We start from the raw sequence: 24,101 nt of genomic DNA, 5'->3' as shown, positions 1-24,101 counted from the left end.
CAGGTTGGGGGGCTGTCTGTAAGCGAGGACTGGCCTGTCTCCCAAGGTCTGAGAGAGTGAGGGATCATCCTTCAGGATAGGTTGTAGATCCTTGATGATGTGCTGGAGAGGTTTTAGTTGGGGACTGTTGGTGACGGCTAGTGGCGTTCTGTTACTTTCTTTGTTGGGCCTGTCTTGTAGTAGGTGACTTCTACTTCTTCAATTCTGTCCGCATATCTATTCAAGGGACACCATCATAAGACCTAATCACATCAGCCACATTATCAGGGGCTCATTCACCTGCACATCTACCAATGTGATATATGCCATCATGTGCCAGCATGCCATGTACATTGGCCAAACCAGATAGTCTCTACACAAAAGAATAAATGGACACAAATCTGACATCAGGAATTATAACATTCAAAAACCAGTAGGAGAGCACTTCAGTCTCCCTGGTCATTCAATAACAGACATAAAAGTGGCAATTCTTCAACCAAAAAACTTCAAAAACAGGCTCCAATGTGAAACTGCAGAACTGGAATTAATTTGGAAACTGGACACCATCAAATTAGGCCTGAATAAACAGGGATTTGGAGCAATCAAATTTTTGAATTGCTCCGCTCCAGCTCCGTTCCAGCTCTGGGTAAAAACCTACTGCTCCGCGCTCCAGCTCCAGACTCCGCTCCAAAGCTCTGTGAATAAAGACTGGGAGTGGATGGGTCATTACATAACCTAATTTCCCCATACTAATTTCCCCCTACTGTTACTCACACCTTCTTGTCTACTGTTTGAAATGGGCCACCCTCATTACCGCTACAGAAGTGATTTTTTCCTCCCTTGGTATTCTACTGTTAATTGAATTGTCTCATTAGACTGACCCCACACTTGGTAAGGCAACTCTCATAGTACAGTGGGTTATTAGCTACACACCAAGATGACAGATCTTTTTCTCTAATGCAGCCATCAACTTGAACTTTATGCACAGAGAGCCTCTTCTGTCGACAGGCAGGAAACAGAATGTGGCCTCTAAGGGATGTGTCATAATAACTGTTCCATCATTGGTCAGCATCGTTGCTTGTGTAGAACTATACCTGGAGAAAAAGCTCCTACACTCACTCAGACTCCCGTTAGCATGTGTTGTTTCCTCACTCAGGAGTTGGTTTTGTAACTAGTTTATATGCCTAGCATAGCAAGTCAGTATGGTTCCTTGTTAACAGGGAAGGTCTTAACAGCTCAGACTTCAATCACCTAGCCTGAACAAAGGCCCAAATCCCCATGGCACTGAGAGACAAACAGATCAAACATACAATTCACTAAGTCAAATCAAATTGCAGGTTCTGCAGCTGCTACTCAAACTTCCCTTAGCCTCTCCTGTTTGCCTTAGGTCTTAACATGAGTACAGTACTTAAAATTTTTGTTCAGGGCCTATTTTCCTGTGACCCGTTTTCTAAGATTTATTAAAAAGGTAATATTAACCGTCTGGAGAGCACCCATTTGTTATATGATTTCTTATTTTTTTTTTTATTGCTCCTTTAACTTTCTTAAGCTGGATGTTTTTTAACCAAGGTAATATTTTTTCAACTCTATTGATTAGTTGTTTGGTTTGTTTTGCTTTGTCAGGTTTTGATGAACTAACTTGTTACTGTGGTGAGTCGGTAATTTATCCTCCTGTTCCTTGTGGTACTCAGCCACCAGAATGTAAAAACTCATGTACCAGACCACATGAATGTGATCATCCAGGTAAGTCATAGGTATGCCCACATAACTTTTTAAAATTGTCTAGTGTCTAAATTTTTCTGTGTTCTCAGACTTATTGTTTCTTCTTCAAGTGATTGCTCAGGTGTATTCCACAGTAGGTGTGTGTGCTCGCCACGTGCACCAGTGCTAGAAGTTTTTCCCTTAGCAGTATCCGTACTGGGGGAGCGCCGCTGCGACCCCTAGAGTGGCACCTCTATACTGCGCACTCCCCCCACCCTCAGTTCCTTCTTGCTGCCATTGAAGGTAGTCGGAACTTTGTGCTCCAGCTCTGCTGCAGCATTCTCTTCTCGACCTTAGTGGGGTCGCCGTCAGGACGGGAGTCGCAGGGACCCTCAACACCGCCTGCCAGCGAGCGTAGGCACCAAGAGAGGCACCGGGAGCGCTCGCCTGCACGGCGTGGATACCGCAGCCACTGTCGCCGGGATCGACGTCGTCGTTCCCATTCCAGCTCCCATCAGCTAGACGTCGCACTCGACGGGTCAATGGCAAGGGGCCCTGTGGCAAGGACAGTGGTGCCAGTGGACACCATGGCCACCGATGCCAGCCCAGACGGGGGCTAGTTTGGTCACCAGAGCATCTCAGGCTCCATAGCCTCGTCCAGCCACCTACGGGACAAGTCAGCAGGTCACGAGTCGGCGGACCCGTGCCTGGATTCTGATCTGGGGCTCAACGCCCTGGCACCGACCGAGGCTCCCGGCTTCGTGCGGGCCCTCTCCCCGACCTCAGACAACACCATAACGGAGCCTCCACCTTCAGTCCCACAGGAGGACTTCAAGGCACACCAAGACATGCTAAAGTGGGTGGCATCCAGCCTCCAGCTGCAGGCCGAGGAGGTGGAGGGTCCGTCCGATTCTCTCTTCAACGTCCTGTCTCCCTTGGCACCGGGCCGTGTGGCCCTGCCACTGCACCAGGGTATTGCCAACATCTCCAACACCCTGTGGCAAACCCCTGCGTCCTTGGTCCCTATCTCCAAGAAGATGGAGAGGAAAGACTTTGTGCCGGCCAAGGGCCACGAATACCTCTATTCCCACCTGGCACCCAACTTGCTTGTGGTGGAATCAGTAAACCACAGGGAGCAACAGGGCCAGCCTGCGCCCACCCCCAAAAATAAGGACGCCAGACAGCTGGACTCCTTTGGGAGAAAGCTTTATTCCTCTGCAAGTTTCCAGCTTAGAGTAGCCAACCACCAGGCCTTACTGAGCAGATATGACTTCAACCTGTGGGAGTCTCTGCCTAAGTTCAAGCCCCTCCTCCCAGATCGGGATAGGAAAGACTTCAAGGTGCTGGTGGAAAAGGGGGCAGCGGCTGCTAAAGCGGCCCTGCAAGCGGCGTTGGATGCAGCTGACACTGCGGCCTGCTCGATGGCTTCCATGATTTCCATGCGCAGGGCATCGTGGCTTGTGTTGTCAGGACTGTTGACAGAGGACCAATCCCTGATGCAGGACCTCCGTTCGATGGGAAGGTGCTCTTTGCGGACCAGGTGGCCGTCAGGCTGCATGGAATAAAAGATTCCAGCACTACCTTGCAGACCTTGGGCCTCTATGTCCCTCTGGCCAAGGACAAGGCCAAATAGCTTCCGGCGGCTCAGCCTGCGAGTAGCAGATACGAGCCCCTGTATAAAAGACCCAGAGACCAGAAATGCCAGTCTCAGCAGTAGTCCCGCTCTGCCCCGCAGCCTGGGCCCTCCAAGGGCAAGAGGCAGGGAAAGAGCCGTTTTTGACTATTTGCAGGGGGGCACCGGGCCTGTTACCAGGGAGACACCCCTCCCCCCCCCGTTTAATAAAGTTTGTGTTCTGCAACTGATTGTCTGCCTTTCACGGGGCGTGGTCCCACATAACATCGGGTCAGTGGGTTCTCAGTACCATTTCCAAGGGCTACATGTTGCAGTTCACCTCACCCCCGCCAAATCACCCGCCCTCCATGATGGCCCCGGGGGGACCCAGAGCATGTCCGCCTCCTGGGGCAGGAGGTGGACCGGCTTCTGCACCTGGGGGCGGTGGAAAGGGTACCCATGGAATTCCAGAGCAAAGGGTTCTACTCCACATTCTTCCTGATCCCGAATGCCAAAGGGGGCCTCAGGCCCTCCTTGACCTGGGGACCTAAACCAGTTTCTAATCTGTTCCAAGTTCTGCATGGTGTCTCTGGCCTCTATTATCCCTTCCCTGGACCTATCAACATGCGCCGGTCTCGGCCTAGTGGTGAACGAGACCAAATCAACATTAGTTCCCGTTCAGGACATAGAGTTCATTGGGGTTCTGCTGGACTCCTCGAGGGCCACAGCCTCTCTACCCCTGGACAGGTTCGAGACCCTAAAGGATCTCATCGTCTCAGTCACAGCTTTCCCGGTGACCACAGCGAGGGTGTGCCTTCGAATTCTGGTGCACATGGCGGCGTATCCGTACGTGGTCCGCCATGTCAGACTCCGTATGAGGCCCCTCCAGATCTGGCTAGCCTCCCAATTCTCCCAAGCTCGGGACGGCCTAGACAAGATGCTTACAGTTCCGTCCCCGATACTGGGTTCCCTTCAGTGGTGGTCTTGCCCAAGCAATATGCTGCAAGGAGTTCCCTTCTGGGATGCCAGCCCGTCCATAGATCTGGTGTCCGATGCTTCGGACCTCGGCTGGGGAGCCCACACAGGGAACGTGCAGACCCAGGGAACGTGGTCGACTCTGGACTTGTCTCTTCACATAAATGTCAAGGAGTTCAGGGCGGTGTGGTTCGCATGCGTGGCTTTCCTCACGCACCTCCACGGCAGGGTGGTCAGGATCCTCACGGACAACACCGCCGCCATGTACTACTTCAACAGGCAAGGCGGGACTCGCTCTTTAGCACTCTGCTGGGAAGCCCTGAACCTACGGGAGTTCTGTATAGCCCACAATATCTCCCTGAGGGCAGCCCACCTCCCGGGCGTCCGCAATACACAAGCGGACCGCCTCAGCAGGGTCTTCTCCCCCCAGTACGAGTGGTCACTCCACTCATAGGTCGCTCACCAGCTCTTCCGGAAGTGGGGAGTCCCCCAGATCGACCTGTTCGCAACCCGCCAGAACCGGCGTTGCCCCCGGTTCTGCTCTAGGGGAGGGGTGGGGAAGGGCGCAATCTCCGATGCGTTTCTCCTACGGTGGTCCGGCCAGCTCCTCTACTCCTTTCCCCCTTTCCCCCTCATCGCCAAGGTCCTTCAGAAGGTGACTCTTGCCTTGTCCGTTTTCATTCTCATAGCCCCGGTGTGGGCCCATCAACACTGGTACGGGCCCCTCCTATGCCTCTTGGTGGCCCCCCAAGGGCACTGCCGCTCCGCCTGGACCTCCTCTCCCAGGACGGGGCGCGCCTCCTCCATCCCAATCTGGCCGCGCTCCACCTCAGTCAGGGTGCACCTGGCGGCCATATTGGCCTTCCACTCGCCGGTGCAAGGGTACTCGGTCTTCTCCCACTCAATGATCTCCCGTTTCCTGAAGGGCCTCGACCGTTCATTCCCGTACGCTAGACCCCCCGTGCTGCAATGGGACCTCAACCTGGTCTTGTCCTGACTCATGGGGGGCCCCCCTTTGAACCCCTGGCCACATGTTCCTGGTCTCACCTCTCTTGGAAGGTGGCCTTCCTTGTAGCGATCACATCGGCCCAACGTGTTTCAGAACTTAAGGCCTTAACCTCGGAACCCCCCTACACGGTCTTCCACAGGGATAAAGTCCAGCTCCACCCACACCCGGCATTCCTCCCGAAGGTGGTCTCCGCTTTCCATATGGAACAGAGCATCTTTCTTCCTGTGCTCTGTTCTAAGCCCCATTCTTCTAATGAGGAACGCCGCCTCCACACACTCGATGTGCGTAGGACGCTGGCTTTTTATCTGGATCAGACCAAGCCATTCCGGAAATCCTCACAACTTTTTATTTGCCTCGGACGAGCGGGTAAAAGGGCAGCCTATCTCTACCCAACGGCTTTCCCGCTGGATCACTTTGTGCATACGCACGAGCTATGATCTGGCAGGGGTCCCCCCGCCACCGATCATTAGGGCGCACTCAACGAGGGCTCAATCCTCCTTAGCTGCCTATGTAGCCCTTGTCCCTATTCAGGACATTTGTAGGGCGGCCACTTTGGCCTCAGTTCACACATTTACTTCGCATTACGTGATCGTCTCCCAGTCTAGGGATGTCGCCGGGTTTGGCAGGGTGGTACTTTGTCCCGAACTATCGTGAACTCCTACCCACCTCCAACAGTTATTGCTTGGAATCACCTACTGTGGAATACACATGAGCAATCACTCGAAGAAAGGCGTTCTTCGAGATGTGTTGCTCAGGTGTATTCCACATCCCGCCCTCCTTCCCCTCTGTCAGAGTTGTCCGGCAAGAAGGAACCGAGGGTGGGGGGAGTGCGCAGCTCCCCTTATAGTGCGGTACAGAGGCGCCACTCTAGGGTCGCAGCAGCGTTCCCCCAGTATGGATACTGCTAAGAGGAAAAACTTCCAGCACCAGTGCACGTGGCGAGCACACACACTTACTGTGGAATACACCTGAGCAACACATCTCGAAGAACGCCAGTTACGGAACAGGTAACTGTCCTTTGCTGTTCGAAAGATGAACCAGATTAGGTATATTTAAATCTTTCCTTTCCATGAATATAATGGTACTTTTTTTCCAGGTAAAATGTTGGGGTTTCATGCACCATCCAAAGTTTTTGAAGAATTTGTTAGCCATATCTGCAGAAAATGTTATTGATACAAAGCATAGTACAGAACAAATTGATCAAATTACTGACAATGCTTTCTTGTGCCATGCTCTAGAATAGTAGTTTTCAACCTTTTTTCATTTGCAGACCCTTTGGAAATCTTAGACATAGTCTGCGGACCCCCTGGGGGTCTGTGGACCATGGGTTGAAAACCACTGCTCTTAAAGCTAATACTCAAAATGTCCTACCGTTCAACGCAGGAACTCCAGGAAGGAAGGAAGGAATGTCTACGCAGCTAACATGTCATCCTGCTTTTAAAGAATTTAAACATAATAGAATACCACACAAACATAAATTGTGTGGTTCTGAAAGAATAAATTAGAATATAAAAGGCTCTGTAATATACCTAAAATGTCTGAGTGAACTAAAGTATTTAAGAATTGTTTCTTGATTTTGTATTCCTATGCCTGCAGTGTACCATACCTGCCATAATGAAGAGAAGTGCCCACCCTGTACATACCTCACTCAAAAATGGTGTATGGGCAAGCATGAAGTAAGTGTGGCTGCTATTGAGCAAATTACAAATGAGCGATAGCTTTACGTGGGCTAAACTACACGTTACTTTGTAACTTAGAGTAAGCACTTGATATTTACTTTTCTAAGGGCTCGTCCACACTGGGGCGGGGGATCGATCTAGGAAACGCAACTTCAGCTACGAGAATAGCGTAGCTGAAGTCGACATTTCCTAGATCGAACTAAGTTTACTTACTATGGGTCCACGTGGCGCAGGCAAGCTCCCCCGTCGACAGCGCTTCCTCCTCTCGGCGAGCAGTTCTGCAGTCGAGGGGGGAGCGCTTCTGGGATCAATTTATCGCGTCCAGATGAGACACGATAAATCGATCCCAGAAGATCGATCTCTACCCGCCAAATCGGGCGGGTAGTGTGGACCTAGCCTAAGACTACTCCCCAAGTAGCCATAAAATTGCTACCCACAGAGACTATGCTGATAGTGTTTGTAAGTACACTGTTTCATGCAGTTTAAAACGATCAGATGCAGTTTTGCCTTCTTTAGACATCATGTGTACAGACCTGATGCAGTATTTTCAAGTATGACATGACCTATATGTACTCAGGTTTGGGCTTAAAATAGATTGCAAAGAGCTTAGTGCAAAACCATAGATAATTTTCTTCTAAAAATATATGCTATATTAAAATATAAACATGATTAAAAGTATCTGAGAATACACACTTTACAATAACACGTTCACTGTTAGTTATACCGTCTTTTTCCTTTTCCAGCTGCGGAACAATATTCCCTGTCATCTCGCTGACATCTCTTGTGGTCTTCGCTGCAATCAAATATTAAAATGTGGAATGCACAAATGTAAAAGGATTTGTCACAAAGGGGTGTGTCTCATAAATGAAGAGTGCAAACAGCCATGTACTAGTCTGAGACTATACTGTAATCATCCCTGTATGGCTCCGTGCCATCCATCTTTACCTTGTCCTACAACTTCTTGCAACACAAAGGTGATGGCTCTGGAACACAGAACATAGTGTACAATTTGTCTGTCTGTCTAAATCAACAGGTTTCAGTCAATAATGAACGATCATAAAAAAAAATTAAAATACTGACATAGAAACTTTCTGATGATGCATACTATCAGTATGCAAGTTTTGATATAAATTATTATATTAATATGTGATAAAGCATTATGTATTTCATGGTTATTTTGTTTTTTAAATTGCCACTAGTAGAATGGCTAGTAGTTTGAGCAAAAGTACCTGCCAGATTTCTGTCTGTTAAAATATTTGTCCCAGATCCTCAGATGTGATCCATTCACTTTTTGCTCCTGCATAAGCTAGCTCTCTATTGCTTGTGGAGATTTGGTATGGGTAAGGAGATGTGGCAGAGGAGAGCTGAATTTGTCCTCGATTGATATAAAATCGTAGTAAACTTAAGCTAATGACATAACATAGAGCAGCCTGCTGGGGGCAACCACATAGAATAGACTCCTTCACACACCCACATCATCTGATCTTTGCTCAGAAGCAGGGAAAATCAAACTCTGTGTTTCACTATAGTAGATGTGAACAAAATAACCACCCAAATCTCCCAATGAAAATGGTGGTTCTTCGAGTGCTAGTCCTTATGTGTATTCCACTGTGAGTACATGTGTTTGATGAGCCTGAGAGTGGAAGATCTTGCTACTAGTGTCCATTGGTCTATAGCTGCACTCCTGTTCTCCGAACCTAGGTTAGAATCATAGAATATCAAGGTTGGAAGGGACCTCAGGAGGTCATCTAGTCCAACCCCCTGCTCAAAGCAGGACCAATCCCCAACTAAATCATCCCAGCCAAGGCTTTGTCAAGCCTGACCTTAAAAACCTCTAAGGAAGGAGATTCCATCACCTCCCTAGGTAACACATTCCAGTGCTTCACCACCCTGCTAGTGAAAATTTTTTTTCTAATATCCAACTTAAACCTCCCCCACTGGAACTTGAGACCATTACTCCTTGTTGTGTCATCTGGTACTACTGAGAACAGTCTAGATCCATCCTCTTTGGAACCCCCTTTCAGGTAGTTGAAAGCAGCTATCAAATCCTCCCTCATTCTTCTCTTTTGCAGACTAAATAATCCCAGTTCCCTCAACCTCTCCTCATAAGTCATGTGCTCCAGCCCCCTAATCATTTTTGTTGCCCTCCGCTGGACGCTTTCCAGTTTTTCCACATCCTTCTTGTACTGTGGGTTGTAAGAGACAATGCAGCCAACCACCTCTCTAGTTCCTGCTTACTGCTGCGTGGTCTGAGATGGAACACTCTAGTGTCCTCAAAGTTCTTCCTTCAACTTTATCTGTATATAGTTTTAAAATATTTTTTATTAGATAGTGTATTTAGTTAGGAACTGGGGAACCTTTTTTCCCTTTTAGAGGCTTTTCCCCAACCCTACCTCTCTACCCTCTTCCCAGCATGAAGACTGAGCTATGTTGGGAGTACTGGGATTCAAAAACTGCCTCTCGTGCCCATGAGCCTTCCCAGTCAGTAACAATCATCAGAGGTGTCTATGCTGCCTGGGAGAAGTACATTTCTCTACCAGGTGCAGTATCTGCTGCTCCTTTCCTAGCTGGACCTGCCAGGTGCAGGACTTTAGGCTCAGAATACATTTTATGGAGCAGGCAATGAAACCTCAGTCTGATGCAGGCCAGGCAGCCCTCCCGTATATTGGTCAAAGGTATTGAGAAGCATGTCCCCAGTTACAATCATTTTTGATACCTGGGTGAATAGGAATACAATTAAGGACTCCTCCACTCAAGAGAAGCAATCTCTGTCCTCGAGAGAAAACTCTTCCTCTAAGTCCCCTCCCCAATTGTCACTTGAATCATCACGCTCTGGTTCTAAATCCCCAAAGACCCACAGTACTTATTCTGAGGCTTAGAAGACTAACACTTCTCTGGCCACTACCACTTTGCATTCGGTACTGAGCAAAGAGAAGTGCCATGAGTCTCGACCTCCACTACCAAAGAAGTCCTAAGAACCACATGCACTGATGGTACTGTCATGTTTGCATTTGGAATCTAAGACTTCCAAAAGACTTCAGGAGCTCAAGTATGAGGAGACAAATACCATCATCCTCCATCTGGCGAGAAGTATATCACTACCAAGGATATCACTATCTAGTCCAGTCCGCATTCTCCCATCATTTCAGCACTGGTTCTCAACCTGGAGATGTTGACAACCCATGATGGACCCATATCACTGTCCATAGTGGGGACCATGGAACCCATATACCCGTTATCCACAGCCAGTGCAGTTACATAGAGAATCACATCCTCCCCCCTTTCACAAGAGACCATCCTGAGCTCCTTCTATAGCCCATGGAAGAAGGGGGAGAAGAACTGGATCTTGTGTTACCACCCATCCCATCGGGTATATCATCTTCCTCTCCTAACTAAGTGGTCGCTATGTCATTGCCTTATCCATCAGATGACCAGAGATGGTTCCAGGAGTCTATTAAGGGTGGCTGAGATGATTCCCTCAGGAGGAGGTCCAGGAGTTATCCCACAAACTGCTGGATATTCTCCAGAGTGTTGGAAGGAGTAAGATGGTGCGCCCAGTGAACAAGTCTATCCTAGAGACAGCCAAGGTGGTGTGGCATACTCCAACTATATGTGCCCCTACATGTAAGAGGGCAGAGAAAAGATTTGTCCCATCTAAGGGAGCAGATTTCTTTTTTACTCCATCATGCCTCGAACCGCTTGTGGTGCAAGCTGCCACACAAAGGAGTAGACAACAATAAAGCAGATACCTCCCTTCAGAAAAGGAGGTGAAATGTCTGGACCTTCTGGGAAGGAGGGAATTTACATCAACAAGTTTGCAGTTCCACATAGCCAGTATCCAAGTGCTTCTGGAAAAATATCATTTTGCCAACTATTCCAAGTTTTAGGAATTTAGAGACAAGTGCTCTGCCTTCCTTGGGGAGGCAATTCCAGGCCCTTTATTGAATAAGGTAGATTGGTGGCTATATCATCCCTCCAGGCAACGGTAGACATGGCTGATACAACTTCTAGATCAATGGCTACCAACATTGTGGTGTGAGGGGAAAAAACTGGCTTCACTCCTCAGGATTCCCCAGAGAAGTCCTAGCCACTGTGGAGTACTTACAGTTGAAGGAGACAGTGTATTCAGCCAAAAGACTGATGAGTCATTACCCCCATTAAAAGACTTGAAGGTGACCCTCTGCTCCCTGGGTTTATATAGACTAGCTCTCAGGAGGAAATAGAGCAAATAATCCTGCACCATCCTGGACCACCAGCTCAGCCCTTCTACCACTGGAAAGGGTACAAACTGCCACAAAAGAGGCAGAGTGTGCAAAGACCCAAGCAGAATGCTGCTCTTTCCATCCTCAACTATCAGGCAAGAAATACTTCTGACAGGACCTCCAAGAGCAGCCAACTCACCCAGAGGCCATGTTCTCCCACCCCTGAAATTCGATTTGGTGGCTAGCTCGCCCAATTTTTCCATATATGGCAATCACAGCAGATGGAAGGGTCTTCTGTGGCATCTGCTTTGATTACACAATGGTTCCTTTCCCCTCCCCCTCCAAAATCCTCTTCCCGCTCCCTTTTCAGGGACCATTCTCATGAAGGAGCACCTTACAGGAAGTACACTCTCTACTTCATCAAGGGTCCACAGAGCAGGTGCCAGCACCAGGGAAACAGTTTTTATTCCAAATATTTCATGATCCCCAAGAAAACAGGAGGATGGAGACCCACGTTAGACCTCCATCATCTCAGTTTCTTTATCTGAAAATTAAGAATCAGAATGGTCACTCTGCCATCAATAATCCTGTCTGAACAGAAACAAATGGTTCACAACTCTTGACATCAAGGGTGCCTATTTTCACATAGATATCTTTCTGTCCCAAAGGAGGTTCCTGAGTGGTAGGTACAAACCACTCTCAATACAGGGTGCTTCCCTTTGAATTAGCAACAATACCCAGAGAATTCATAAAAGTGCTTCCAGAAGTAGCAGCACACTTCCGTCCATATCCATGTTCAGTGGTAGCAAAACTCAATAGCCCATATCCATATTTTTCTTATGGGAAAGTCTTGTCGGGAGGCACCCTCATCAACCTCATCCTTACTCACTCTCCAAACATCTGTAGGAATCTGCATAAATGTAGAAAAGTCCACTTTAACTCCAACACAGACCATAGATTTCATCGGCGCAACTCTAGACTCACTTAGAGCCAGAGTTTATCTCCCCCCTATGGACAAGTTCATGAACATTCTGATTAATCGGCTCAGAGTCCATTGACATCGGATCAGACATGCCTCATCCTCCTGGGTCACATGGCATCTTGCACTTAGGACCCCATTTGTAAGATCGCAGTTCTGCTGCCTACAAACCTGGCTTCAGACAGTTTACATGCCAAGTAAGCACTGCCTGGACAAGTTTTGTTATGATCCCTCCCAGTGTACACGACTCTAGCTTGGTGGCAGGACAAAGAATAGCTGTGCATAGGAGTTCCCTCACTCCCCACTCCTCAGAAGACATTGATGGCAGATGCCTATCTCAAAGTCTGGGGTACTCATTTGAACAAACACACGGTACAAGGAACATTGACCCCTCTTATAAATCTGTTAGTTTTTAAGGTGTCACTGGACTCCTTGTTTTTGTGGCTACAGACTAAGGATATGTCTACACTACCCGCCGGATCAGCAGGCAGTGATCGATCCAGAGGGGATCGTAAATTGACCCCCGAGCCCTCTCCCATCCTGCAAGAGGCGCAGGCAGAGTCGACGGGGGAGCGGCAGCAGTTGACTTCAGCTACATTATTCACGTAGCTAAAGTTGCATAACTTAGATCGATCCCCCATGCCCCCCCACAGTGTAGACTAGGGCTAACGCAGCTACCCCTCTGATATAAATCTTCTGGAACTGAAAGCAGTTCAGGAAGCCTGCATATGGTTCTTACCATTTATCCACTCCCAACATGTTCAGGTAATGTTGGGCAACATAACTGTATTCTATATGAACAAGCAAAGGGCGGGGGGAGCAAGATCTACACCCCTTTGTATAGAGATGGTCCACCAATAATTGGTGTATTCATCATCAAATAATGCTGTCAGCAGTCCACTTCTCTGGAATACACAATACTCTAATAGAAAGCCTTAGCTGTCACTTTTCGACCGAACGCAATTGGGAGATTCATGACTCAGTGGTAGGAGACATATTCCAACAATGGATATCCCCATTTCTAGACCTATTTGTGTTGCAGGACAACAAACAATGCGCTGCGCAAGGGGGCAAAGGGACAGAATTCCAGAGATGATGCCCTTCTAATCCCATGGTCAGGCAGTCTGATGTACGCATTTCCCTCCCCATCCCACTCCTACTTCAAATTCTCAGGAAGATCTGGGAGGGTGTGGCAATCATCCTCATCACCACCAGGTGGCCAAAGACCATTTTGGTTTCCTGTTCTTCGGCTGTCATCCCATCCGCCAGTCAACATTCAACCCTTCCGAGATATCCTGATGCAGGACAAGAGCAGGCTCAGACATCCAAATCCAGGACCAGCTTCACCTCACAGCACAGTATTTGGATAGGCATCAAACCTAGAGTAGAAATGTTTGGCAGCTGTTAGTCATTCTTAGCAACTGCTGGAAAGAGTCCACCAGCAAGTGTTTCTTCGCAAAGTGGAAAAGATTCTATGGTTGGGCCCTACACACCATATGTCCTGAGGGGAAATGAATATTCCTACTATTTTGGACTGTCTACCAACCTTGAAATCCTCCAGGCTTTCCATTAGCTTGCTATGCATTCATTTGGCAATGATAAGTGCCTGCCATCCTCTGATCAACAACTGTTCGATCTTCATACATCCAGTTACTGGTTGTTTTTTTTAAAGGTTTACTCAAACCTTTCTGGTGGCCATCACTTCAGCTAGAAAGGTAAGCAAATTGGGGGCCCTAATAGCTAATCCACCTTAGACCATATTCCATAAAGATAAGGTTTCCGTAAATTTGTCCCCAGAGTAGTCTCCAATTTCTACATGAATCAGTCCATACACTTATCTGTGTTTTGTCCCTAAGCCTCATACCACCAATAAGGAACAGAGACTCCATTCCCTGGATGTGTCTCAGGCATTGGTATTCTATCTTCAAAGAACAAAATCCTTTAGGAGGTCACCCAGGCTCTTTGTTGGCATTGCAGAATACATGAGAAGGCAAGTGATCTCGTAAAGATGAAGTGGATATTGGGGTGTACCTTGCTCTGTTGCCAGAGAGTGAGGGCCCGCTCCACCAGAGCAAATGCTGCTTCAGTAGCTTCATTTAAGGGCATACCTCTTGTTGTCTTTTATGTAAAGCAGCCACGTGGAGTCCCTGGTGCACACCTCAGCTGATGCATCCTTTGGGACCATGGTCCTTCAATCCTCAATACCACAATACCATCTCACACACCCCTTCTTCTTGAATACTATTTGTCAGTCACTCACAGGGAAATACACATAGGGACCAGCATTCAAAGAAGAAGGCATGGTTACCTATTTTCTATAACCAGAGTTCTTTGTGATGTGTTCCCTCTCTGTATTCCATTACCTATCCTCCTTCCCCTCTTCTTCAAGGCATAGACTATATGCCTCAGGTCAGAGCATGAGGCAAGCAAGAGCACAGGCACGGCCACTAGCAAGAATCTTCAGTCTTGATCACATGGAGCGCATGTGTACCCACAGTGAAATACACATAGGGACCAAACATCTTGAAGAAAAACTCCAGTTACGGAAGGTAAGTAATCTTTCTTTTCTTTCTTTAGCTCATGTCTACCGTAGAAACTATATACAGAAATCAATTGAATTTTTAGTAAAAAAACAAATGAGTTTTCAAGATTAGCATTTTTTTAAGCCTGTATAATGTTTTGGAAGACTAGATTTCTGATATATTTGTTACAAATAAAGAGGAAAAAATTGATTTACTGCTTTCATGGCATAACAGGTTGATCTTCAGTGTGAATGTGGAAGAAGAAAGGAGAGTATGATTTGCTCAGAAGCATCTAGTACATATCAAAGGTTTGTACTGGTTATTTTATTCCTTGTCCTTTTCTCGACTTACTTTCTTCTACAGTTTCTCAAAGTTAGGGTTTCTGCATTTGACTTTTATATGGTAACCTATTGGGTTCACCTGCTCTGTTATATACACTTTTCCCAAATTAAATGAGCTACCCTATAGTTCTTTTTCCCCCCTCCCTATTCTTCTGAACTTATTTGCTCACCAGTATTTACTGAAAGATATTCCTTCTCTCATTGCTGATTGGAGATAGAGCAGAACTTTGGTTGCATATCAGGGCTAGGATCTCCCGTCCCTGGAACACTACAGAGTTCTAGCCATCCAGAGCTATTTAGATGCAGACTATACCAATGACTCTAAATTATTTCTAAATTTCTTCATTCTATTTATTTACATTTGGATTATATTGGAAACACCAGGAGGAGATTGGGGACTTTTTAAATCCTAAGGTACAATTACTGCTGGGTAGCACTTTTGTCTCTTCCTTTCAAGACCATGACAAATGCCTAAAAAGTAAAGGGGTGCAAATGCTGTCTATGTGGCTTCTTCCCTCACTGCCAGGTCTCAGAGTACAAAATACCTGAAATGCATGGGCAAGATATCCATAAAGTGTGTGGAAAAGCTAGATGCCTGTGCAGTCTTCAGAAAGAGGAGCGTGTAGTTCCCAGTCATCATGTAGGTCAAATCTCTATCAATCTGTTGGAACAGGTTGCAGGGCCCTTCCCTGTACTTCATAATACAATAGGTGTCACACACACCACCAAAAAGGTGCAAGCGTGTGCCAAACAGTGTTTGTTTAGTCCCATTAACTTCAATGAAACTACTCATATGTTAAAGATTGTGTTGAATCAGGGCCCCAGTTTTTTATAATGGATCACTGTCCAGAATGGTGTCACGTATGACGGGGTCATCTGTGCTAGTCATCACAATTGCTTCCTTGAAGGAACACAGGATCATCTCCCACACATTTTTAATGGTAGTGTTGGACTGGTAGTTGGAGAGAATATAATATACAAGGAATAGATTACCATTCTCACTGATGCATTCCATTCTCACACTGCAAAAACTGTCAGCAACTGTTACCTTTGTCACCAATACTTTAATAGACAAAATAACCCATACCAAAGCCAGAACAGTGACATTATCAAAGCATGCATCAATTTGACATTAACTGATTATTAGGAGCAATGAGGAGAGGCTGAGGGAACTGGGGTTATTTAGTCTGCAGAAGAGAAGAGTGAGGTGGGGGATTTGATAGCAGCCTTCAACTACCTGAAGGGGGGTTCCATAGGGGATGGAGCTAGGCTGTTCTCATAGGTGGCAGATGACAGAACAAGAAGCAATGGTCTCAAGTTGCAGTAGGGCAGATCTAGGTTGGCTATTAGGCAACACTATTTCACTGGGCGAGTGGTGAAGCACTGGAAGGGTTACCTAGGGAGGTGTAAAAGCAGCAAAGAGTCCTGTGGCACCTAACAGACGTATAGGAGCATGAGCTTTCGTGGGTGAATACCCACTTCTTCGGATGCATGTAGTGGAAATTTCCAGAGGCAGGTATAAATATGCAAGCAAGAGTGAGTCAGGCTAGAGATAATGAGGTTAGTTCAATCAGGGAGGATGAGGCCCTCTTCTAGCAGTTGAGGTGTGAACACCAAGGGAGGAGAAACTGCTTTTGTAGTTGGCTAGCCATTCACAGTCTTTGTTTAATCCTGAGCTGATGGTATCAAATTTGCAGATGAACTGAAGCTCAGCAGTTTCTCTTTGAAGTCTGGTACTGAAGCTTTTTTGCTGCAGGATGGCTACCTTTAAATCTGCTATTGTTTGTCCAGGGAGGTTGAAGTGTTCTCCTACAGGTTTTTGTATATTGCCATTCCTGATTTGTGTCCATTTATCCTTTTACGTAGGGACTGTCCAGTTTGGCCGATGTACATAGCAGAGAGGCATTGCTCGCATATGATGGTGTTTATTACATTGGTGGACATGCAGGTGAATGAGCCGGTGATGGTGTGGCTGATCTGGTTAGGTCCTGTGATGGTGTCGCTGGTGTAGATATGTGGGCAGAGTTGGCATTGAGGTTTGTTGCATGGGTTGGTTCATGAGTTAGAGTTACTATGGTGTGGTGTGTAGTTACTGGTGAGAATATGCTTCAGGTTGGCGAATTGTCTGTGGGCGAGGACTGGCCTGCCACCCAAGGCCTGTGAAAGTGAGGGATCGTTGTCCAGGATGGGTTGTAGATCACTGATGATGCATTGGAGAGGTTTTAGCTGGGGACTGTATGTGATGGCCAGTGCAGTTCTGTTGGATTCTTTCTTGGGCTTGTCTTGCAGTAGGAGGCTTCTGGGTACACGTCTGGCTCTGTTGATCTGTTTCCTTAGGGTTTTTAAGGTCCAGCTTGACAAAGCCTTGGCTCGGATGATTTAGTTGGTGTTGGCCCTGTTTTGAGCAGGGGATTGGACTAGATGACCTCCTGAGGTCTCTTCCAACCGTAATATTCTATGACAAGATACTGCAACTATCTGAATATCTAATGGTTTGTTACTGAGTGACTCCTACTCTATGAAACTGATGAAGGAATACTTTGATAATATTCCACACATGCCTTTAACAGGTAAGGAGACGTGTAATAATAATGCACTCTTCTCATCTGGAAAGAATATAAAAGAAAATTTACTGGTCCAAAGATTTATAAAATAATTTATATAAATTGGAAAGACATTTTTTAGCATCCTGACAGGGTATGAAGGGACATGCCCTCATTCTAATGGAGAGGAGACTAAGGCCTGGTCCCCACTAAGCCCCTACTTCGGACTAAGGTACGCAAATTCAGCTACGTTAATAACGTAGCTGAATTCGAAGTACCTTAGTCCGAACTTACCGCGGGTCCAGACGCGGCAGGAAGGCTCCCCCGTCGATGCCGCGTACTCCTCTCGGCGAGCTGGAGTACCAGCGTCGACGGTGAGCACTTCTGGGATCGATCCGGGATCAATTTATCGCCTCTTAACCAGACGCGATAAATCGATCCCAGAACATCGATTGCCTGCCGCCGGACCCTCCCGGTAAGTGAAGACGTACCCTAAGGAGCTGTTCTGGACCTGTTCAGCATTAATGAGGCACACTTGTAAGCCTTGTTCTGCCTGGAAGCGGGGAGCTTAAAAACAGAAATCTGCCACAGGAAGAGGCAGTGAATAGGAGGGCTGCTCCACCTCAGAGGCTGCTGACAACAGAGACAGGTCAGCCAAGAGGGAGACAGGCCTTACCTCTCCCAAAGCTACACAGACTAGCTACAAAGCAAGATGCCCCAAGAGGAGGGGCTAGAGGTAGACCCCTCTACAAGACAAGAGACTCGCTGATAGACCAAGTCCAAAGAGCTGAATCCAGAAAGACTGCCTAACTCACAGGCCACTTTTGCCTTGCTGTGTTTTCCTTTCCTTCAAGAGAGAGGACCATTCTTTTGTCTCTGTTATATTCAGAGAACCCCTCATATGCTACGTTTGTTATATTCAGAGAACCCTCATATGCTACGAAAAATATTCTATTGTCAGGCTGTCTAAAATGCTTGTGGCCTGATTTTTAAGAACTTAGCATTTATAGCACTTTATTTGTTCAGAGCACAGTTCTCATTGACTTAATTTTTCAGCTATGAGCCCTCTCAGCACTTCTGCTAAACAGATCTTAGGATGTTAAGTGGAGCACCAGAACATGAGGAGGACACAGTGACCACCTGTAAACAGTCTGGTTTAAGTGACTTGCCCAGCTATTGAGTTCTTAACTTTGCAATATTAACTGACATTTAACATAGTTTTTTGTGTGTAATTTTACTAAGTTTTTATACAACCAAAGTGGGGGGAAATGTAAATTCCATTATGAAGAACCGTATTAACTCCCAGATGGTTCATCAGTAAGGTTAGAACTGTTAGCTCCACAACCCCTACTTCTACCTCTTGAGCTAGAAAAATAACTGATAGTAGTAGTAGTAAGTTGTCTTCTTCTATGTGGACCAACAACTAGAGGGGGATGAGACATACTTTGCCAGTAGATTTGACAGCTGTTTGCTGACAGGAGAGGATTGTTGAAATTCAGGAATCTAGGAATTCCAGGTTTTGAGAGAAGTTTGCTCGAGTGCTTTGAGATCCTTCTGCCCCTCGTCACTCCAGCCTGTCCTCATCTGAATCCCAGTTTCCCCTTGGCTCCTCATCCCAGTCTCTCCCAATCCCCTGACTTCTCGTCCTGGTATGAGTCTTCCATCATCCCCTTGCTCCCCCCAGGCCCAGCTCCTCACCTCTCTGCATTCCAGCAAGGCTGCTGCTTCGAGTGCTTGCACCTGTTGATTCCATTCTAGGTGTGTGCCCGCCCACGTGCACCATTGTCAGAATTTTTTGTCTTAGCAGTATCCGTAGGGCCAGCTTTGGCAACCTCTGCAGTCCTGTGATCATGCCCTGGTATATGAGGTACCACCGGCTCTGCACCGTCTCAGTTCCTTCTTATCGGCTGTGACGGTTGGTTGGAGTGCCCTCCTCTTGCATTTGCAAGTGTGATAGCGGTTTTCATAGTTAATTAGCGTTAGTCGTTTGTATAGTGTTCTATGGTTAGTGTCCCCATTAGGGATCTCGTCCCAGGAACGGGGCTTGCCCTGGTTCCCGGGCTTCAAGCCGTGCTCAGTCTGCAACAAGCCTATGCCAGTTAGCACCCCCATAGCAACTGCCTAAAGTGCTTGGGGAGTCGCATGTGAAGGAGAGGTGCAGGATTTGTAAAAACTTCAGGCCAAGGACCGAAAAAGAATCAGACATTTAACTTAAAGCCCTCCTCAGGGAGGCTGCACTTCGCCCAGTGTCGGAGCCATCCCGCTCCCTCAATTCAACGCCTAGTACATCCACGTCAGTGCAGAGTGCCCCGCCGGCACCGAGTTCCTCTCAGCACCGCTCCCCCTCGCAGGTGCCTAAGAAGCACCAGAAAAAGCAGCATGGCTCCCCAGCACCAAGTAAAGAGGGAAATAGGGTGTTGAGCAAAGAACCTGTTTGGGCTGCCTGCCCACCCCGGAGCTCCAAGGGGGTACCTCTCCATCTGGACCCCTCAGCCCACTCAGGGTTCCACCTCCGACTCCTCCAAGTGGTATGGGACCCCAGTACTTGTTTAGTGCCTTTTGGCACCCAAGGTCTTCTAGGTGGCTAGGAACCTTATGGTCCTTTTGGCATTGCCTACGCCATGTCCAGCAGTAGATACTGCTAAGGCTTCCCAGTCCAAGGGCAAGCCAGCCATGGGTCTGCCTCAAAGGGTAGTGGACCATTGCTGGTCTCTGGAGCAGAGGCGTCATTCCCTGGCTCAGTGACCACAATCCCCAGCTCCGCAACCGTGGTCCCCAGCCAAATGACCCAGGACACCGGCACCGCACTCGCGGTCCCCGTTGATGCAGTGCAGATCACCTGCATTGAGACACTGGGCTTCACATTCCCAGTTCTGACCCTCCTCCCGGCAACTGATGCCCTAGCGCAGGTCTCTGTCCCCCAGACAGTCTTTGGTGCATTGCTCTCCACCCTCACAGCACCATTCCCCATCATCCCAGCACCGTTCCCAAGAGAGGTGTCAGTCATCGGCCTTTAGGCACCGGTCCCCTGCTTCTGGAGTCAAACGCCAAACACAAGCCTCCACGGCCCATCCTTGGTCCCAAAGGGGAGAATCATCTGAGTTGGAGCATGAGTTTAGCCCTTTGCCTCGTAAGTAGGGGGGTGTCATCTTCGTCACTGGATGAGGTGGTGGTGGGGCCCTTACACTTGGCCCCCAGATGATTTTAAGGCACACAAGCTGGAGATGCTGATAGAGCCAACAGACCCCCTGTTCGATTTCTTAACAGCAGCAGCCCCAACAAGGATCACGCTGCTGGTGCACAAGGTGGTCCTAAGAATTGAGAAGGCTCTGTGGCAAACCCCTTCTTCTATTCCACCAACATCCAAGCAGACAGAAAAGAAGTACTTTGTCCCTGCCAAAGGGTTTGAATATCTATATACCCACCTGCCCCTGGGGTCACTAGTGGTATCTGTGGCCAACAAAAGGGGCAGGCAGGGGCAGGACGCAAAGAGACTGGACCTTTTTTGGGAGAAAAGTTTGTTCGGTGGCCAGTCTCAGCTCAGGATGTCAAACCTCCAGGCTCTATTGGGGAGATACAATTTTAATTTATGGGACTCCCTCAATGAGTTCAGAGACTCCCTGCATCAGGGCATTGGCACGGAGTTTGCAGTCATTCTGGAGGAGGGAAAGATGGTGGCGAGGTACTCTCTCCAGGTGGCATGGGACTCGACTGACTCAGCAGCCAGAGTCGTGGCCTCAGCTGTGGCCATGAGACACAGTTTGTGGCTGCAATCCTCGGGTCTCTCCCAGAAAATGCCGTCATCCATCTAAGACCTCCCTTTCGAGGGTAATGCACTCTTTTCGGAACAGACAGATGTGAGGCTGAGTGGCCTGAAGGACTCTTAGGTCACCTTGTGTTCACTAAGCCTTTACATGCTGCAAGCTGCAAAAAAGCTGTTCCAGCTGCCTCCTCCGCCCAGACCTTGGGGTCCCCCTCGACAGGGCACTGCAAAAGAAAGGAGAGAGACAAGAGGTTAAAGCACCATTGTCCCTCATCCTCTCATTCACCTGCCCAGTCTGGTCAAGTAAGACATCAAAGGTGCTCGAGGCAGGCATTTTGATGGTGCGCATGAGGATGGCACCCCAGTCGATTTCCAGGATCCAAACCCCCTCCCCCAGTTTTTTTTCAACTGCCTACATCCCTTCCTGTTGGCATGATCCTGTGTAACATCGGACTGTTGGGTGCTCAGCATAATATTTTTGGGCTACACTCTACAGTTTTCAAAAAAAAAAAAAAAAAAATCTTGCCCACCTTCCCCATCCCTCTTCAGGTACCCTTCTCACAAGCAACCTTTTGTTCAGGAGGTTGGAACCCCCTGCACTTGGGGGCAGTAGAAGAGGTCGCTCAAGACATGAGGGGGAAAGGGTTTTATTCCTCTCATTTCCTAATTCCAAAGGCAAAAATGGGGCCTAAGACCCATTCTGGACCTGTGTCACCTCAACAAATATCTCAAGAAGTTGAAGTTTCGCATGGTCTCCCTAGCCTCCATCATCCCCTCCTTGGATCCAGGAGACTGGTATGCCGCCCTCGACTTGAAGGACGCATACTTTCATATTTCCATTTTCAAAGGTCACAGACAGTTTCTATTCTTTGTGGTGGGCTAGCGCCATTTCCAATTCACAGCGCTACTCTTCGGCCTCTCATCTGCCCAGAGAGTATTCACAAAGTGCATGGCACCAGTGGCCGCTTATGAGGAGTCAAGGTGTACAAGTTTATCTGTATCGCAACGACTGGCTCATCATGGAAAGTTCTCAGGCCCAGGTGAAAAGGAGCCTTGATCTGGTGCACTCCACCTGTCACGATCTGGGTCTATTAATAAACCAAAAGAAATCAGCTCTGACCCCTGTGCAGTGTATAGAGTTCATAGGAGCGATACTTGACTCTACACAGGCCAGAGCCTTTTTCCTGGAGGCATGTTTCCAGACTGTGTCCAACCTGATCTCTCACATGAGGACCCACTACCCTCACTACTGCCCACATGTGCCTCAAGTTGTACTTACGTGGTATGGCACATGAGGCTTCTGACAACGGTGCATGGAGGCATGCACACACCTAGAATGGAGTGGACATGAGTAACACATCTCAAAGAGCAACAGTTCTTTTGAGTACTTGCTCATGTCGATTGCAATTAGGTGTATCCATGCCACATGCACAGTAGCTGGAAGTATTTTCCCCCTAGCGGTTCCCATCTAGTCGGTTCGGTTCATGCACGCCCTGGAGTTGCACCTCCATGGCGCTGTATACAGAGTCCTGCCAACCCACTGCCACTTGAATTCCTTCTTACCACCTCTGATGGTTAGCCAGTACGCTCATCGTCTCTTGCTTCGGCAAGCCTTCTCCCTAATGGTCTTCAGACTGTGCTCTGTAAATAGTTAAGTTTTATAGTTTAGTTAGTTGTAGTTAGTTTAGTCATTGTATAGTTAGACTCCCAGTAAGGAATTGTTCTAGGGGTTACTCCCTGTTTTCCCTACCCCCTCCCTGGCACCAGGGCATGCCTCAGTCCCCAGGGTTTAAACCCTGTGCAGCTTGTAACAAGCCTATGCCCAGGAGTGACACTCTTGCTTCCTGCTTGAAGTGCCTGGGTAAATCACATCAGAAGAACTGTTGCAAGATCTGTTGGGGATTCTGCCTCAAGACTCAAAAATAAAGAGACCAACAGTTAAAAATCCTTCTGAGGGGGGCCACCCTCCGTCCCCACTCGGAGTTGAGTTCGGTTGAATTGATGCCTAGTACCTCAACATCAGTGTGCAGAGCTCCGGCATCGACATGGGAAACTTCGGAGCCAAGAAAGGATTCTGATAAAAACACTCAGCACCAGCAGGGCTCCCTGCACAGGGGCTCCACACATGGTAGTGCACGGCACCACTCCCAGTCCCCGATGCCCCACAAGAATAAGAAGCCAGACTCACCCACACCGAGACTGGGATGGAAAGACTCAAGCACAGTGAGACCTACATCGGGCCACTCAAGTGCGGCACCACCTAGCCCATCACCTACTCCACCAACGGGTCAGTCGAGTCGGGCTCCGCAGGACTCCCCTCCCCAGGAGAGTTGTGGAGAGGCTTTGGAGGCACTCTCCACACAAGAGTTCTTCAAGGCGGAACACAAGTGGAGTTGCATGTGAGCCTGATAAGATCAACTTTCAATAATCTTTGGCCTTCTACTGAATGTGCAGAAATCAACCCTGTCCCCCACTCAGAGGATAGAGTTCATAGGGGCAGTGTTGGACTCAAGACAAGGCAAGATGTTCCTACCAGAGTTACGGTTTCAGACTCTTTGCAACATCATACAAGATATCAGATGATTTCATAGCACCACAGCAAGGAATTCCTGAAGCTCCTCGGCCATATGACTGCCTGTATTTATGCAGTGCAGCATGCCAGACTGAGGCTCTGACCCCTTCAGGCATGGCTAGCATCGGTGTATCGACCAAACCGGGACAGTCTAGACAACATAGTCACTCTTTCCCAGCCGGTTCTCGAGTCTCTCCTATTGTGGCTCAACCTGCAAGCTCTGT

The 24,101-nt window shown here is 48.0% G+C and overlaps 1 protein-coding gene across 4 annotated transcripts in view; it reads left to right on the top strand.

Annotated features, from left to right (window-relative positions):
- Positions 1 to 24,101, top strand: part of NFX1 (nuclear transcription factor, X-box binding 1) — a 196,391-nt gene that overhangs the window by 131,625 nt on the left and 40,665 nt on the right. For all 4 annotated transcript variants that reach the window (XR_004644583.1, XR_004644584.1, XM_034761492.1 and 1 more), the window contains exons 14-17: positions 1,603 to 1,722; positions 6,873 to 6,952; positions 7,699 to 7,929; positions 14,893 to 14,966. Coding sequence is in view for 2 of the 4 variants with exons in the window: in XM_034761492.1 (XP_034617383.1) it covers positions 1,603 to 1,722; positions 6,873 to 6,952; positions 7,699 to 7,929; positions 14,893 to 14,966 (505 nt within the window). In the remaining 2 variants the exon portion in view is untranslated. The remainder of the gene's footprint in view (positions 1 to 1,602; positions 1,723 to 6,872; positions 6,953 to 7,698; positions 7,930 to 14,892; positions 14,967 to 24,101) is intronic.

The sequence above is a fragment of the Trachemys scripta genome, chromosome 2, assembly GCF_013100865.1.
Source record: "Trachemys scripta elegans isolate TJP31775 chromosome 2, CAS_Tse_1.0, whole genome shotgun sequence".
NCBI lineage: Eukaryota > Metazoa > Chordata > Testudines > Emydidae > Trachemys > Trachemys scripta.
This window is presented reverse-complemented; position numbering and strand designations above follow the sequence as displayed.